Raw genomic sequence first — 18,698 nt, forward strand, 5'->3', positions numbered from 1 at the left:
TCTTGAGGGTTGTGACAAAAGAGGAGGAAGGTGAAAATCAGTTTGTGTGCATCCCCCCCCAAGACTATGGAATATAAGCATTGATATTTATTACATTAAAGCAAGTTATATAAATGTTCTTCATAGCTACCTGTAGAGCTGGATCCCAGTTGTGGATCCAGTTTCTGCATTAGGGTACCAGATGTTTTTCCTTCATTATCCAGGTGCATAGTGGCTTTTTGGCATTTGCTTAAATACACCATTTTTGATGGCCCTTCTCATACGCCACTTCCACCACTGGGTTTCACGTAGGAGTTGCTGTATCGAGCCCCATACACAAGCATGTGGCCATTAAGTAGGTATGCAATCCTGCTCTGAATGTAAATGCTTGTCTGGCATGAGGTTATCTTACTTGCTTTTGATAATGGCAGTCATCCAGTAGGACACAAATGAGGACTGGCTCATCTGCTTTGCAAGATAGAGAGAGAGATTTCTGATTCAGTTGAACAACAGTGGATTCATTATAATTCTGCAAATTTCAGTAGAGTTCTTCCAGGTCAATATGGGTCTGACGCAGATCAACATCTCACTCAGCATTTAAATTCTTTATCAAGCACACTGGCTCCTCAGAGCTAATGAAACATTGCTCCTTTCACCCTCAAGTGTTGAGTTGGTTCAAATAACCTCCAGGGCAGCCGGCTGGCTTTGGGTTATAAATAACTTGAGTATTTCATTTCTTAAAGTTTTCCCCCCCTTGCTCTGTTGTTGCTACAGTGTAGAGTTTCAGCGAGATCTTCAGTCTGTTTGCAATGGCTGTCTCTCTCCAATTAAATGCTTTATTGAGGTTGATTGACTCAGGGTTTAAGAAAACTGTAGGAAAAAGATCATTTAAATATCAGTGAAGTATGTGAAAGAATAATTTACACCACAGACTAGAGATAAGAGAAAAAAATGTGTCACCTCTATACGAGACATTAGAGGCAGAAAGGCCTGTTTAACTGTGAGCAGGATGGGTTTGCTAAAACCTTGGATGAGCCTCAGAGGTAAATCTGGCACTTTGCAACATTGCTATTAAAACTTGAAGAAGGGGTATCTTTGCTGGCATGTCTGCACAGAGAGGGACAGACTACTGCATGCAGCATTGACGGACGTGAGGGATTTCTGACACACGAGTTTTTACCACTGCATTTGCTGGATGTGGTTTTCCCACGTCTGCAGGGCTGGACGAGCCCTGCCTTGGCAGAGTGACTATCCTGCTGTCTGCAGCACTGGGACGGTGCACCCTGAGTGTTTTGGCTCAAACTAGGCAAATAATGTTCAATGTTCTGCTTGTCCTGGGGCTAGGTTTTCTGAGAAGTCTGCTTATAAATACTGAAAAACAGGACAGGACTGTCGTTAGCCTTAGGCAAGGTAGGCAATTTGATGTGGGCAGCAAAATCACTTGCAGAAGTGAGAAAGGGAGAGGATCTCCGTGTGTCTCTGCAGCAGTGACAGGTCCATATGCAGCCCATGCAGGCTCTGCTGCAGAGGTGGAGTGACTCCCAGACATCCTCCTTGCAGGGACCTGGGGACGCAGAGCCCAGCACAAGCTACAGACACATCCTGCCCTCTGTCTGATAGTGCTGCAGGGCTCCTTGTCCTGCTTTGCACCAGCTCTTCCTCCCCGTTGTGCTGGAGAAGAGGTCCATGCAGGTGGCCAGTGGCTCTCCAGATGTACAGCAAACTTTCCTATAGAGCTATGATCTCTTGCTCAATATAGAGACCACAGGTTGTGCTCAAAGCCTGTCCTGATGCTGGTGACTGGGTAGGTGTCATCACTTCTTGTGTGTCCTCAGTTCCCAGGGCTCTGCTGTGCCCACATGTCTGCAGAGCCACTGCAATGCCTCTCCACCATCCAGGAGAGAGTAAAGCCAGTCTAAGTGGCTTGTGTAAGGTGTTGGGTGAGAACAGTCCAGAAGGACCACCCGACCAGTGAAGCCATTATGGAGAAGACTCTTGGATGGGGAATGGCTGTGCTGAGGGATGAGAGGGACTGGTGCTGTGTGGATGTAGGGTGTAGCCCATGAAAACTCCTCTTACCACATGTATAGGAGAGGATGGAAGGGCTCATGGCTGTGTAATAAAACTATTCCTCTGGCTAAACACCCAAAAGCATGCAGAGGGAGGCCAGGATATCTGCATGAGCCAGTGTAGGATCAACAGCACTGGGTTTCCATGCAGAATTCCTCTTTGTCCAGGATGGTGCCAATCTCCAGAAGTGGGTTTACATGTCCCTGAACAAACTTCTCTTGTGCTAGTGCTTGCCTGCTTGAAAACTTATTGGGACAAGTCTTAAACAAGAGTTTCTCCTTCTTCTCCCTCCCTCTTTCTCACCTTCTTCGTCGAGACGGGTCCGAGAGTCACGTGTCTCTTTTCTTGTTCTCCATTAGGCTCTGTGGGTATCCCCCTTTCTATGATGAAAATGACTCCAAACTCTTTGAGCAGATCCTTAAGGCGGAGTATGAGTTTGACTCTCCATATTGGGATGACATCTCCGAGTCTGGTAAGAAGCTACTGCTCATTTAATTGCAACAACCATGCATGCATGCCTGCCTGTTGCAGATCTCCTCCTCTGGGCATGAGAACACACCCTCCATCATGTGTGGAGCTCATTTTAACTGAAAATCATTGGGAATGTTAATTTCTTTTAGCTCAAATAGTTATGGGAGTTTATTTCTGCAGGAAAGCAAATTAAGTACCATTTTGTCCAGTTACACACAAAGCACTAAAACGTAGCTGGAACAGAAGATGAAGATAGCAGAAGACTGTCCCAAGAAGACAAAGCAATTTAACTTCTCCATTATATCCAAATAAAATGCAGATAGTTTATGTGTCACTAATAATAATAAGGCAACCTAGTTTGACTCTGTTACTAGAACTGTACTGCAGGTCCGAAGTGATTCTGCAGTGTATACACCAAAGACAAACCCAAGAAATTAATGGCTTCCAAATGAGGCGGATAAGCAGATTCAGAAACTGGGAGTACTGCCCGTGTGGTCGGATCCAGATAGCTGCCCATATGCTTGCCCAGATCCCCACCTAGTGCAGAAGACATTTAACGTGTAGCGCCTGCCTGTGCCTGCTCTAGTCAGTCTGGCAGAGAGGCAGATAGATATACTACCCTGTTACAGGCAAATGTGCCTAAAGGCTTCTGGCTCCAGCACGGCTCATGGTCTGCCAGCATCAGTGTCTATAGGTGACAGTGGGGCCGTGTTCAGCCTTGCACCCTGCGTGTGCCACTGACATGCTGTGTGGTCTCCAAGAGGTCACGCAAGCTCGGTGTCCTTGCTCTGTCCAACCTGCGGGAACATCTGTCATTTCACACAGGAGAAGAAATTAATTCTAGGAACATTTTATCAGACAAAAATATCCCTAGAAATGCAGTTTTCTTATTCATTAGGACTACTGATTAAGGCAGGGGAGATATAAAAAGAAGTGTTTTATTTTAAAGATGATTATATATCCTGTTATCTCTGCATAGAACAACATTTCATGCTGCTTACATCTGTGGTCCAGATATCATTGTGATGGATTGCTTAAAAATATATGTGATGAGAAGTTTTTTTAAGCCCATTAGGGTTTTCTGAGAAAATATGGAGGTCTGCTGGCAGACCCTTTTGCATTTTGGGGGCAAAGTCCATCACCCAAATCAGACAAAGATTTTCCTGCCATATTTGGCTTTGCTGTGGCTCCTTCAACTACTCTCTGCTGAAACTACTGGATGCACACCATGCTGTGATCTCCCTTCCCTCCATTATAGTGTCGATTAAAAACACACTACTTTATGCCCAAGGGAGCCCATTTTCCTCATTAACTTGTTTTTAAATATGCAACATGTCCTCACAGCTGCCCATGTGTGCGATTGCTTGGAGTGAGCAATGAGAAGCTCCTCTTACTGTGGCATCTGACCTCCTCCTTGCCTTTCCCACTCAGTTAATCAGCATCTCCAACAGATGTGGCCATATGCAGACCACTAAGATGGTCAGAGGCACTTGGGCGACCAGGGAGCTGGGAGCTGGCAGGCTTGAACTCTGCTGACTCTGAATTATTCATCCCACTCCTAAATATACCTGCAGGAGTAGACACCTTCAGCTTTTACCTGCCATATTAAATAGCTTGGATTTGGTCTTAAGTCACTTTGGTTATACCTATACTAATAAGTGACAAATGACCCAGGGCCATTTTCTAGCACTGTGGCCGGATGGCACTTGGTAGCCTGGTCAATGCTGTTGGCTGATCATCCTGCAGCAGAACTGGACATCAACCCTATTGCGTTAAATTATTCTCTCTTTTTTTTTACAGCTAAAGACTTCATTCGGAATTTGATGGAGAAGGACCCTAATAAAAGATACACCTGTGAGCAAGCAGCACGGCACCCTTGGTAAGCAACAGTCCCTGCTGTGTGAAACCCTCAGGACAGACAGCATCATTTTACATTCATGAGTGGAAGTGGTTTTTCTGTCACATAGTATACTAACCTCTACTAAATAACTCTGTGCTCTTATTCTTACAACCCCTGCCTTTGCCCTCCAGATTTTCCTGGAAAATCATGATGGACTTTAATCTCATGCACAAACCTGTTGAGTATCTGCATAAGGATTCAGTGAAATGCTGAATTATGTATGTTGACTGTACTGCAGCAGTGGGATATGCCAAAATGATTGAACCCAGAAATCATATTTTGGGGCAAAAGGTCAAATTCTGCAGATGTGCAGAAAGCTGGGTATCAACTTGCTTATGAGGTCCTTGCCAAAGTAATATCAGAGCACTTTAGAGCATCCCATGAAGTAGGAAGTCCTCATCTGTGCTTCACAGATGATAATCCACCTCCTACTTGCAGTAAGGACCTGGTTTCACATGCTGTTTACCCTCTCTTGTTGATGGAAGAGATAGGAAACCCTAGAGAGGGATTGGATCATCTCAGTCTGAATTGGCTATAGCAATGCTATCTCTCTGCAGTGACTACAGAAAACTACCTGGTCTGACTGTATTCATAATTTAGACCTCTGTTAAGTGCTTTAAGTTAGATGATACCTTTGCACATGGCTGACTTCACCAACGTTACCGAAGTATTATGTAGCTGAAACAACGAGTGGCTCGTGTACTTTTGACCAACCCTGAGTGACTGAGCATCACCTCACACTACCAGCTGCACCCAAAGGTGGGCTTTGGATGTAAGTCTTTCAGGGCAGGGATCATTATATATGAAGCGCGATATTATTTTCATTGTTATAATAGCTGCAACAGAAAGGAGTCAATGGCATGACATTTTCACCCCAGGTGTGTATTAGACTGTGTTTTTATGCTATCACAATTACCACAAATACCATTTCCTTTTGCAGTTTCTAGAGCACTGGCTGGATAAAAGCATTAAGCTGTGCATTTGCAGGGGAACCAAAGTTTTTTCTGAGCATCCATAGCCCCTCAGAAAAGCAACTGGGCCAGTGTCATAACTAGCTCAACAGCTTGATGGACCGCAAAACCATCCCGGCGATGCAATCTGAGCCCAGGGATCAACCTCGAGTAGTGTAGTTGAGTATAAAACGCACGGTAAGAAAAGCATGGGCATAGAAGTTGTCAGTGAGTTTTAAGGTAGCACTGCTTTCTGCTGGGAGTCGGAGACATTCATTCACAGGATGGAGTCTGCATCCCTCTGAGACTGGGGAGCTTTATCAGCGGGGCTCTGGTCACCTCTGCTTCCTCAGCAGACATGGGTTTTGGACATGTTCCTTGGCCTTTCTAGCGCTGAAGGGACAGAACTTGGTACCCAGCTTAAAATCGTGTTAAATTTCAAAGCAGAGTAAAACTTAATGGCTATAGCTCTAGAACAAATACTTCAGTTTGGCTTCAAGGGGTTTATGCTTCTCTCTCTGACACTCACTGGTTTGTCTCATGTCATTGCTGCTTTCAGTCCTGGGACTAGATGGAAGGTAAATCCTTTCAAAGGTTTTTACCATTCTGGCTTACTTGCTGCTAAAGTTTTACCAATACACAGGCTGATGACTTACTCCCCTCATTAATTAACGATTTGGCACTCATGAAGGTGTTCAGTAACTTATTACTGAATAATAACTTGTGTGAGACTACACAAGTGCTAGAAATACAGTGAAATGGCACTGATTTCTCCATAGTGGGAATGATGTACCAATGTCTGACTGCAGATTGTCAGTTGCTGTGATTACAAATCAGGCTGAAGATAAGAGTGAGGCTCAGCCTTTACAATTAAAAAGTTTTACGAAAGGCTTGGAATGCAGAAGGCAATGTAAATCATTGAGAAAAACAAGGTTCTTGCTTTTCATCCTCCATACCAATGACAATGGGAAACATTTTACAGATGGTTATTAGCTGCATCAGTGGCTGGCATCAATACAAATGAGAGATGACAAGAAGTCAAGACCTGGGCCTGCCCTTTTTCCAGTGTCCCATCAATAACTGAGTTGTCTGTGTGACAAAAAGGAAATTTGGGAAATGAAATCCAGCTTCCGTGAGATGAAAAAAAAAAAAAAAAAAAATTCTAAATGATACTGACCTGACCCTCAGGAAATTAAACAAGTTACAAAAGTCAGTGTTAGAAATACAGAATAAACAATGGGAATGCAACTCCCAGCAGAGAATGAGGTGACCATTTGTATAACTCAGAGTCAGATTTTCCAAAGCCTTATATCCAAGATACACAAAACGTAAGCATCCAGCTCTTGGCCCCTCTACATCTGTGTTGGTTGCTGGAGCGCAACAAAGAAACGTGGCACTTGTAAGTCTCACAGCTTCTGAGCCCTCCTAAAGGAACAAGATGATAAAAAGTGTTTTCATTCCTTTTTTTTTCTCTTTTTTTTCTTTTGCATGTCATGGCCAGGGGCCAATGGAAACTCACAGACTGCTCTGTAGTTTTTTATATTTTCTACAGAATCCAATCCTCCATTTAAAAACAACCCCCCAAAAAAAGTTTTCCCCCATTTCTGTGGCAGGGGGTCATCTTCTGCCAGGCTGACTTTGCAAGGCAGTAGTTCATTTGCAGGGCTACCTCCCAACCATGTAAAGCATGGCTCAGGGTCAGCCTTCGAGATGTCAGACATGCAAATGACACCGCAGTAGGGAGGGTTAAAACATTCACCATGTTTCCATACCCCATCCCAAATCCACCTCCCCTCGACATAGAGACAATATGTACCTGTGGATTAAAGAACAGGACAGTTGTACAGTGAAACCAGAGATATGGCTTCAGTTCTGCCTCTGTCCTCCCCAGTGACCTCTTGAGCAAAACTCAATATCTCATTCCTCCTTGCTCTGAAAAGCTTCCTGTAACATAAATGTTGCAGTTATGGACCTCTCTGGAGAGTGGTGTGGTGATTTTTTGGAGGGTTTGGATCCTGTAGTGATAAATGCTACTAAAATGCCTTTTTGGATAATCAAGACTACTCACCCGGGTATTATCTGTTATTTCAGAGTTAGTCCTAGGATCTCCTTTTGCCAAGCCATTGCTCAAAGAAGCATTTTCCACCCACATTGCTTACGCCAGGAAATAATGAGGTTTTTACTGCTTGTTTTCTCATTCTAGCCGTTATATCTGTTGCAATGGCATCCTCCCCTCCCCTTTGAAGGAGGGGAAGGCCTTTTCAGTGGAGGAGGAGGAGAGCTCTGTGCTTCCTCTCAATGGTCAGCTGTGTCCTTCTCTCAGCCTGGGCATATTTAAGTTTTCACAAGTCCAGGCTTGAGTTCCTCTCTCTCATGGTTGCATTCAGTGTGGCAACAGTCGGAGATAAGGGTGCAAGTGTTTAGCCAACAGAAAGAGGCTACTGTGACTTTTATAATGGGGCATCCTGTACCACCTTTTCACATGAGCATGTATTTTTCAGCATATGTCCCCATTAGCAACATCACCTTCCATAGGGCCCACATAGCGTTGTCTTCTTTGTGGGTAATCAAGAGTAATGAGGTATGTAAGACTACTGGCTTAATGGGAAGAGATGGTCAGAGCAGACTTCAAGTGGTCCCATAAATGATACACTCTTGCAGAGTGCTTATACTTCAAGTAGCCCTTAATGGCATCTCATAAAAGGTTTTTTTTTTTGTCTGCACAACTGGTTCTGTAGAGCAACATAACTGGAGAAGCGTCTTTGAACCCTAGAGTTCGCATGAAGTGAAATCCTGATTCCACTGAGGTTAATGGGAGTTTTGCCACTCACTTCAGTGAGAGTTGGGGTTTGTCCCCTTGTCTCACCGGTGGAACACAGAACATCTACCCAAGTCACTGGTGCTGTGCAAATGGTAGATAATTAATATGTACAATGAAGTGGCTCCATGTAGTGACATTTTCCAGCTTTCCCTTTTTCTTCCTCCTGTGAAATCTGCCCCTGCAGTATCAGATCATTGGGATCAGACACAAATTAGGAAGAAATCTATCAAATCATGAGTACTTACGCATACGTTATAATCTGATTGTGATAAAAGTAGTTAACTGTGCGTGAGATGGCTACCTGGCCATGAGATTTTGTTTCAATATATAACATTTGTGAAGAACAAACTGATTCCAAAATATACCTCTTATTTTAATTACCATGTTTTTATTAAAAACTTCCAAACAAGGCTTGCAAGAACTGCATCTTGCAAGATATTACATTTGTGCCTTTAAGGTTAATAATCTCTTTGAATTTCGGGAAACTGCTCTAGAATAGCCAGCTATTCACATGACTAAATGTTTGTACAGGATCAGACCCTAAAAAAAGTAAATACTTCTTCCCAATGGCCCACTTTTCTGTGCTGTATCTGCTCCCCACATGCCTGCATTTACGTGATGTTTTGCTATTTATAATCAAATGGCCTTGGCAGGGGGACGGTATGTTAAACTCGGAGTTGGCAGAAAAGGAGGCTAATAATTGCAGTGAAGTATGGTAGCAGAAACAGTACAATATGTAAGACTTGTTGGTATAATGATTACACCCCAGCCTGTACAATCTGTCCATTTATACAGATTTCTCCAGTTTAATATACAGGTGATATGCTTGCCATTGGAAAAGTTATTTATTTGTTTTATAGCATGTCTTTCACTGAGGTTTGCACTGTTTATGGCGTGTTGCAAAGGGGCAATGTTCTACTTAGTTGTTCCACTGTGACTTTTCGAAAAGGACGTGGAAAATGAAGGTAACAGAAGAGTGGGGTAATTTTGCTGCAGCTTGATACATTTTAATGTTTCCCTAGCTCACATTAATGACAGCAATTAAGTTTATTAAATATATTGCCATGACAGAGCCCACATCCTGTTTAGGGCAGTCACTCAGGCTGCAGTGATTAAGGACGAGCAGCAGAAACCTGAGAACCTGTTTTTTCCAGCTGTAGGATCACACTGTGCTCCCCGTCAGATCAAGCTGGGTCCTGCAGCCCCAAATTCAGCCTCCAGGCTCAGGTCAGAGGGAAAGAAAACAGTCCTCAGAGGATGAGGAGAAGGTCCGACAGTTAGGAAGCTAGTACAGGAATTGGAAGGCATGCCGTGAATTTATTTGCTCTGTCACACATTACCCAAGTGACCTTACATGGGATTTAGAGCTGTGTGCTGAAGCTGGTTACAGCATCGAAGGCAACCTGGGACATCTAAATTAAAGGGTGATGTATGTATTGCCTCCCTGTATAGACTGTGTAGGGGAGAAGGAGGTTGTGGCACCTAAGTTAGACACCTGTGTCCACAGGTACGAGCGTTGCCCTCGCCTTTCCCCACTGCTTGTAGAGATGGAGAGCGGATACTTGGGACGTGCCGATGTCCATCCCCGCCTACGCTGAAGAATCGCAAAGCTTTGGCAAGGATTGAGCCTCTGCAAATTGTGACCATGACCCTGAGTGTTTATTATGTGCCAGAGAGCACGAGCCAGATAATAATTTCCACCCAGGGAAAGGACATGGTTTACAAAGAGCTCAGTTCTCAGACAATGTTGTTTGAAGTGTGAAAAGGGTTCCCTGAAGGGAACTGCTGATGTTTACAACATTAAATCAAACTCTTATCGAGTTCGTCCCTGCACTCTATTTATTTTGGAGCATCACTGATACAGTATGTGCGTGTGTATATATATACGCGTGCATGTGTGTATGTGTGTGTATGTATAGAAGAGTTATGATCCTTCGGCATTATCCATTACAGCTAACTTCATGTTTCCTGTCATCATTATCAAGGGTATTTCCAAGCACTGTTTGGCCAGCACAGCATTTGAGTTGGCTGCCTTCAGTATGAAGGTTCAGAAAATAATGGTAGAAGAAAGACTCTGCCTGCCATCGTGGGCAGGGAGGATGCGAGAGACATATGCTTGCAGTATGCTAACGAAGAACCGTCCAAAAGTAAATTTACTGGGTTTGTCTTTGTTGGAGGGTCCTCTCAAAGCTTAGAAGTGGTATGGCCGGATAAATTGCTGTGATAGCTTTGAACCCATATGGAGAGCTAAAATAAATTAGATACTATGAAACAATATTTGATCATTAGATTAGATTCCTCTCATGTGCAGGGCTAGATTTGTTATGGTTATTCATGAGAAATACCCTTCTTAGCTTCAGTGGAAGTATTTGTGACGGAGAGTTGTCAGATTGTGGCCCTTGGTGTCCAATTCTGTGTGTTGAGACACTTAATATATTTACAACTGGATGTAAGACCAGCTTCAACACGAAGTTCCCCAAACCATTGTTAGGATGTAGCTGCTTTCAGGTACTGCAAAAAGGGGACCCCGAGAGAAAAGCCAGGTTCCAATTAGGCTAATAAGTCCTTGCTCGGTTCTGGGTGATGCTCAGCATGGTAACAGGTCATGCATTATCTTCTCAGCATGGGAACTAAAGTTTGTGATTAAATGCATTCAGTATAGATGTGATGATGCTCATGATACCCACCTCAGGGTGGTTCAAACTCTAACAGTGGATTGTATAAAAGATATGACTTCTACCTGCTCACCTCCACCTCTCTTGCCTGTGTCCGTAAACCACCACATCTCCAGCAAAACACCAACAGCAAATGGATGTTAATATTTCTTTTGTTTTCCTAGAAGTAAAACTATACTATAAACACTATAATGCCATGAGTATTTTATAAAAGTTTGAAGATCCTCCAAGGCAAAATACAGTATAAAAGCAGAGTCCTCATGTTACAGCATTGCTCCGTTAACAGGATAGTTCTTCAGAGGCGGCTTGGAGAGTGATCCCACACCAGGCTTTGGCAGCCAGGGCTGCATTTTGGGCCACACTGTTCGGCATACCAGCACGTGTTTGAACGGATCCTGCTGCGCTAAATTAGCCCCAGCACTGCTGTTATTTTACTCTGATTAAAAACTAGCATCTGTAAGATGCTAATGCTGCTGAAGAGACCTTAGATGTAGGATGGTTCCCACCACTGTGGTGTTGGAAGGCTTCAAAGGGTGTCTGTCCATCCCTTTGTGAAGTATACAAGTACTATTCTGCCTATTTGGGAAACACCCAAATACCAAGACTTTTTCTCTATAAATACAGGAATTGCATGGTGAACATAGAATTAGTGGTGGCAGAAGACAGTTTGTGAACTATTGGAACCAGCAGTTTCTTATTGAAACCACCATCATTTCAGAAAATGATCCCTAAGCTCAAAAAAAATATATAGCCTGTATTTGAGCTACACACCCAATGAAAAGTTTCATATAGCAAAAATGCATTTATGAGTCCTTGTGGAGACTGGCAGGAAAGATCTTCTGGAAGAGCTGGCAAGGGTATCATACCCCAAGAACTTGTTCTGCCCATGTTTCCAAAGTAAAAATTTCACAAGTGGGAAACATGATCTGTGCTTGTTAACAAACTTGTTCATAAAGCAAAATGCTTCATTAGCTTTGGAGGAAAAATGTTCTTTGCAAATGTAAGTAAATTTTCTCTTTGCAGCTTGGTCTTTTTGATCAGTTACTGAACTGATACTTTGGCTTGTAGCTGTCCACATATTAAGTGTTTGGCTTAGTTTTCTTCTGCAGATCTGTAGTATGACAGTCAGTGCTCCCAACTAACTGGGGACACAGTGTTGAGGACACCTGCCTTCACCGAGGAGGTGTCCTTGGACAGAGCAGAGTGCTCATGACATTTTGGAGTGACTGTAGGGCCTGTCTGCACCAAAAGGCTGAGCAGGTGCAAGGAGAGCAGATGCAAATCTGCACACACTTGTGCACCTAAGCTAAGGAGCTGTGCAGGACAGGCAGTACAACTAGAGTCTTCTCAGGCTGCTGGGTCATCTCTTCATAGAAGTGACTTGGAGGCAGTCAGGGACACTCTGTGTCATGTAATGTCATTTGGGTCACGTAGGTGTGGCTGTGGCAAAGCTGTAGGAGCTACTTCACATGATGATTTCATGCTAGAGAAATGCAGAAAATGCGCTGTATGGTGGGTGCAAGGCCAGGTGGGCTCTGTGTCCATCTGGGAGTATATACTGCATGGGATCCATCAGGCTCTGTGATGGGCCTGGCAGTATTGCCCGTGAGGGACAGAGGATGGAACAGTGAACATAATGCTTAACCTAGATGCTACCTCGCCAAACTTTTAGCTGCCTGGCCCCAGTGGGAAATCCAGACCAACTTCCCTCCCTGTCAGTGGGAGAGGTGATCAGAAGGAATCCTCTTCAGAGGAAGATCTGAAGATCTTCCAGTTCTCAGTCAAACACCTCCCCTTCTCCATCAACAGCATAAGGACCCAAGCGAGGATGTCAGGTGCCATTGGGAGCCATGCTTTGCTCACGGTACCAGTTCTTCTGTCTACTTGAGATAGAGGTTATGTGGTCGTGGTGGTCAGCCAAGTGCCCTTCCCAGTTGGAGGTGGCTACCCTGAATGGGAACCCTGCTCCTTCCTGGCCACAATCCTGCTGGCTCCAGTACTCTTGAATAACTCAATATAGATCAGCTCAGTTGCAACAGGATGGGATTCGTGGCTCTCCACTTTTGGGAGATGGGGGTTTAGTCCCTCACCTTCCTCCCAAGAGTAAATAGTTCCTCTCATCTCTTTCACTTCTTGGGTGAGTATTACCAGCAGGAAGGAGGGGAGCAATTTGGAGGAGACTGGTCCCAGAGAGCACTTCTTAGATGTGCAGAGTGATCTGGGCAAAATGAATGTCTCTAATTCATGGGACACATAAATGGAAAGAGCAGGCTGGGGTATGTAAGCAGAGTTTCATCTTTTAAGAAACACAAAGCAATGCTGCCATTCTGCTGCCTTAGTTGGAAAACAGCGAACAGTTTGAGTACTGCCCTCTAAGAAAGATTTGGACTAGTTGGAGAAAGTCCAGAGAAGCTCACTAGATCAGAGGATTAGAAAATATGAGTTATGAAGAAACAGTGAAGGAATCAGTTTGTTTAGTCTAGAGAAGAGAAGACGGAGAGAAGACATGATAACAGTCTTCAAATATGTGAAAGGATGCTTCAAAGACAAAGGGAATAAACTATTTTCTATGTCTTCTGGGAGATAGTGGGGCACTGGAATAGGTTGCCTGAGGAGTCCCCATCTTTTGGAGATCTTTAAGGACTGATTAGCCAAATATCTGTCAAAATTATTTTGACAGAGCTGGGTTGGAGGGAAGGACTAGATTACCGCTGAGTCCCCCAGACCCTCTGATTATTTTATTGGAGGTCCCCAGGCTGGGAGGCTCTGGACCTGATGGATTCTTCAATTTCTTATGATTTTTTAATTGCTAATGGACATTGGATTTCTACAATGTGGCTAAAAAATTGATTTCTTAAAATATCACATACAACATAGGAGGCAATCTTTGCTTCCTGGTTTCACCTATGTTAGATAGCACTAATTACCCCAGCACATGGCCCAACATCAGTTCACTATGGTGCCTACTCTTCCAACAGACCTCATGCCTTGAGGGGTTAAATGAATCAATAAAATTCTCTTGAAATAATTGTGTTTCCTGGAGATTTGAATGTGTCTTTATCTGTTCAAGAAACTGCGCAAGATCAGTTAAGTTTTTATGTTGAGTGTTGTTCAGCTTAAGCTATTTGTGCAGCCTGTGCTGCTGTAGTGAGCGTCCATGTATCTGCTTTACTGTAAATCTACATCAATCATGATGAATGGCTATGTATGTTGCAGGGTGGGAGGAAAATCTCCAGTGCAAACAGAAATCAGACAGGTTGGAGTGGCTCTGGAAGCTGCTGCATGGTTGAGGCTAAAAGTAGTCTCAGCCTGTTGATGTTAAATCTTTAGATGTAAAGAAAAAAAAAGATAGACTGTTTTCATCTAGGGCTGTAATGGTGATAGAAAGCAGCCGTGCACCAACAAAATAAGATCATACCTCTTTGTAGCTGCCAGACCTCCAAGCCTTATCTACGCTTGCTTTTATTGCCCCAGATTTTCCACCACTGCTGCCAGCAGAGGCAGCGGTGGGAAGTTTGAGCCCTCATGCGAATGAAATCATCATCACTGCAGGAGCAATCACACCTTGGACCAGCCTTCTCTGTTGAGGAGAAGAAGAAAGAGTACTCAAGGAGAGTAAAAGATCTCTTAAAATTTGTCTTGTCTGTCTGTTTCAGGATCGCTGGTGATACAGCGCTCAACAAAAACATCCACGAGTCGGTCAGCGCTCAGATCCGGAAGAACTTTGCAAAAAGCAAATGGAGAGTAAGTGACCCTCCTCAGGGGCGACACTTGGACACATAGCTCTGCTAACGCAGCGGCCATACGGCCACCCTTTCAGCATGTTAGTGCTTTTGTGTCCCAAAATTTTGGTCAAAATAGTTGGTCCAGTCTTAGGTTACATGGTCTTGTGGGGCCTTTTAAGGAGGATACTACTAACCAAGAATATAAATGTAATGAGTGTGAGAGATGGGGCTGGGGCTGCTCATAGCTACAGCACCAGCGGTTATATGCAGAGTTGGGGTCAGCACTGTGCGGGGGACATGAAGCAATGCAGACACCCTGTGTGTTGGTACAGGGAAGGATGTGTCAAATATGACTTCCTTGTAGGCTGCCGCATCCCAGCTGAGTGCTAGAAGGAATGACGGGGAGCAGGAGCAGGGCAGACATTCATATGGTTTGATATTGCTGATTGTAGCTTAGAAACTAGAAGTTGGGAAAAGTTTGAAAGATGACGGGCTCATGCACTTCTGACAACTCTGAGCAGCCAGGAGAGGAGCAGAAGTAACCCTTCCACCTCCCGTTTTTTTATTCTTTCTTTCTTTCTTGTTTCCTTTGCTCCAGCAAGCGTTTAATGCCACAGCAGTCGTGCGACACATGAGACGGTTACACCTCGGCAGCAGCCTGGACAGTGCGAGCGCCAGCGTGTCGAGCACCCTCAGCCTCGCTGCGCCACTTCCCGACACAGGCACACGGAAAGATTGTGAGTAGCCAACATCCCGGGAAAAATCCCGCCGCGGCAGCTGAGCAAATTCGTGTGATCCCCATTTTCTCCTTGACGCCCAGGCTGCAGTCCTCACTGCCAGTAGGTTTGGCTTTGTGCAAGCAGGTGTTTAAAATAAGGACTGACAAGGGACCGAGGCCTTCATTTTTAGCTGGCCAAAAAAATAACGATTCCATTGGAAAAGTTTATGCACTAAAAAAAGTGAGGTTTTAGCTCGGTGCATTTTTGAGAGAAAAACACCATTTCTTGTGGAGAAAAAGGGCTTTCACTTGGGAAAAAGACCCAGACCCCCACAGCAGAAAAGTTTTGTATTTGGTTGAAAACTGAAAAAGTTTGCTCCAACTGTTTATGTTTGAGTTTCCAGTATTATGATAAGACATTTTTCTGTAAAAATTGGCTTACTTTCCATTTCCATTTTCCATGGAGGAGGCTGATCCTGCCAGTCTGACACAGCTTCCCTCTTCCTGGGCCAAATTAAGCTCCTGTACAAACAGGCTCATTTGTCTGAGCAGGACTCAGGTTCTGTACAACACAACAGGACTTGGCCCGCTGCCTTGTTAGTTATATGCTATAATTGAGATTTGCAAGCTGCCCGATGGAGTCAGATGCTTGGGATATATATTTTTTTCTGGGTGCCGGGGAAGGACACATGGCAGCGAAGGCATCATTTGGAAGACAGAAATGCGTCCTTTGCAATGAAACCTATTTAATTTCTGACTTCTGAGCATTTCTTTTATTTCTTTCTGTCCATCTGTAGAGATTTTTATATCATGAAATGGAGGGTTGTGGACTTTACAATTAGAGGAGATTATTTTAAGGTGCGGCACCAAAACGGAATGCTAATAGCTTACGGTATTGCAAGCCAGTGCTTACTTCACTGGGGACTGAAGTGGTCATTTCTAAACTATACCCCATACTATTCTGGAACAGAAAGCACCTACTATTCAGGATGGGTTTTGGATGGCGCTGCTATCTGCCTCTGCCACCCCTGCCTGCCAACCTCTGCTCCTTGACGAGGGCATGCCACCAGCCACGGTCCCCACGGCTCTGTATGGAAGCTGTGGTTTCTCTTGCTGTCATGAACACGGTTTCCCCCACGGCTGGGGTGGGATCTGCCTTCTGGGCGCTGCGTGAGATGTTTTTCCCAGCCTGTGCTGTGGCTGAGCCAGAGGAGAGCCCCTTCCCTCTGCATCCTGGGCCTGATGGGGATTCATGCCTAGTGCCCAGTTTGCAATGCCCAATGCCAAATCCTACAGCTGCTACTGAAAAAGCATCACTGTGCTCCTGGCACACATCTGGCACCTGCAAAGGAGCGATGCAGCGCTGCCTGGCCGCAAAGCATTTCCAACCATGCACTGGCAATGCAGTGATGTAGAAAACCCCTTACAGGGGAGAAAGACACCTTTATTTTGGTTCCTGCTGCAGTATGGCTAAGCTAGACCCCAGTTAGGTCTAGAGCATCTGATAACATGTTTTGCTGTTAAACTGGTGGGTGATTAATCTCAAATGGTGTTAATTAATAGCATTGAGTAGTCTGAATAGTAACGGAAAAACATCTGTGAACAAGAAGGGTGGGAAGAGAACAAAGTCTCTTTAACCGCTACAGAATCCAGCAGGTCCCTATACAGAATCCGACCATATTTTGCAGTGGTGGAGAAGTCAGCCAGGATACGAAGGATAAAACCAGATGTGTTAAGACAGGTCAAGCTTTTTCATGTCAGAAATATGAGGCAGAAAAGTATCGAAAGATTTCCAAGCATCCCAGGTTGTCTAGCTTGACAGACAATACAGAAGAGCTTCCCTTCCTCAAAGAAATCAATTAAAGAGTTAGGAGATGCTGGAGCCCCAGAGAACCAGTTGAGGAGAGCCAGCAGCAAATACAAGAAGCAACATTAAGAGGGAGCTGACATATCAAATGCACTCCACCAAATACCTCCTGTTGGGAAAAAGGAAACCTCTGAGGTCTCTGTCCTGCCTCTTTCTTTCTCAGCGGTTTTCTCTGGGGACAGATTTCTTGCACGAGAAAGATCCCATGCAGCAAGTTACATGAAACAGCTGTGTCACAATTACAAAATATAATACTGCCTAATGCTATTAATAGACATTTAATGAGCTCTCCAAATAGTTTCAAATGCAGCAATTTCACATCATTGAAGACAATTAAATACAGCCTTCGCCTCAGAGTAGGTTATGTCAGACTGCATCCTAATTCTGTTCTTTGTATTAGGGCAGAGCAGAGATGATGCATTAGGCTGGATTATGCTGTCTGTCAGGAAAGTCTAAGTGCACCACTTGGGATTTCTCAAGTATATTGGCCTGATTCTCGGTCCGTGCCTGGTTTATTCTGTTTAGACATGATTGGACTGCCTAGATTAATTACAGGACCTAGATCTCTGTATTTTTAAGGTAATAGATAAGTTGCAAGGTGAAGCCAACGTGTCAAATGTTGATACCGCTGGGAAACGGGATGTGGCCGAGGGTAGGTACAGCATAGTCATCCCTGAGGTTGAAATGCCACCTTGAAGCATGGAAAAGTAGTTAAAAGTCGTAACAGGCATCAAAAAGATCCTGAGTAGTCAAGGGGCCATATCAAACTCCAGTCCAAGAATATATTAATATAGGTTTCATCCATCCTTTATTCACCAGGCTGGAAAAATGAACTGTATTTCTAATCACTCTAAGCCTGCATCTTGTCAGAGCAAGGTGACCGTGCTGGGTCCCTGTTCGGCAGCTTTTCTCGCACCAGAGCTACCTTTGCACATCAGTGCCTACAAGGCTACCAAACTGCATGCGGAGCTGCACGTGCCGGCAAAATCTAAGGATCTCCCCAGTGGGGTCTCAGCAGCCACTGGGAGAGGGGTAGTTCATCCACGGAAAGCTCTGGCAAGGTTATATTTGATTTCTCTTCATTAATGCTTTCTGTAGAAACTGCTGGCGTTGTGCTGGAATAGCAAAATCTTGAATCTGTCATTCAAAACCCAGCCTACTTTGGGTTTTCAGGGGTTATGTTTTGGAGAGTTGTGTTTTTTAAAGCTGTGATGGAGGGTTCACTGGAAGTGGACACTTTCTAGAAACATTTTAATTTAGCTAAACCCCCCCATTTTTTTCATAAAAATTATCTGTCAGAAGTCTTTAATTAGTTCAAAAGGAACTGCCTGGGTAAATTTTGGGTCCAGATACACAACCTATGTCTCTTAGCTGGAAGTCCTGGAGACATACCAGCAAAACCTGGAGCAACATAAGCTGTCGCTAGAATGATGTTCAAGTCACACAAATTTACATTCCCTCTAGGTTTACTGGAACTCATCGATGAGTTTGACCCACTGTACTTTTTTGTCAGCAGCTTTGC

At 44.2% G+C, this 18,698-nt stretch overlaps 1 protein-coding gene across 1 annotated transcript in view; it reads left to right on the top strand.

Moving 5' to 3' along the window:
• CAMK1D (calcium/calmodulin-dependent protein kinase ID) overlaps positions 1-18,698 on the top strand; it is a 138,871-nt gene that overhangs the window by 111,835 nt on the left and 8,338 nt on the right. Inside the window, exons 7-10 of the mRNA XM_009321774.1 lie at positions 2,409-2,521; positions 4,321-4,399; positions 14,523-14,610; positions 15,190-15,328. Coding sequence (XP_009320049.1) covers positions 2,409-2,521; positions 4,321-4,399; positions 14,523-14,610; positions 15,190-15,328 — 419 coding nt within the window. The remainder of the gene's footprint in view (positions 1-2,408; positions 2,522-4,320; positions 4,400-14,522; positions 14,611-15,189; positions 15,329-18,698) is intronic.

The sequence above is a fragment of the Pygoscelis adeliae genome, unplaced genomic scaffold (assembly GCF_000699105.1).
Source record: "Pygoscelis adeliae isolate BGI_AS28 unplaced genomic scaffold, ASM69910v1 Scaffold202, whole genome shotgun sequence".
Lineage (NCBI taxonomy): Eukaryota > Metazoa > Chordata > Aves > Sphenisciformes > Spheniscidae > Pygoscelis > Pygoscelis adeliae.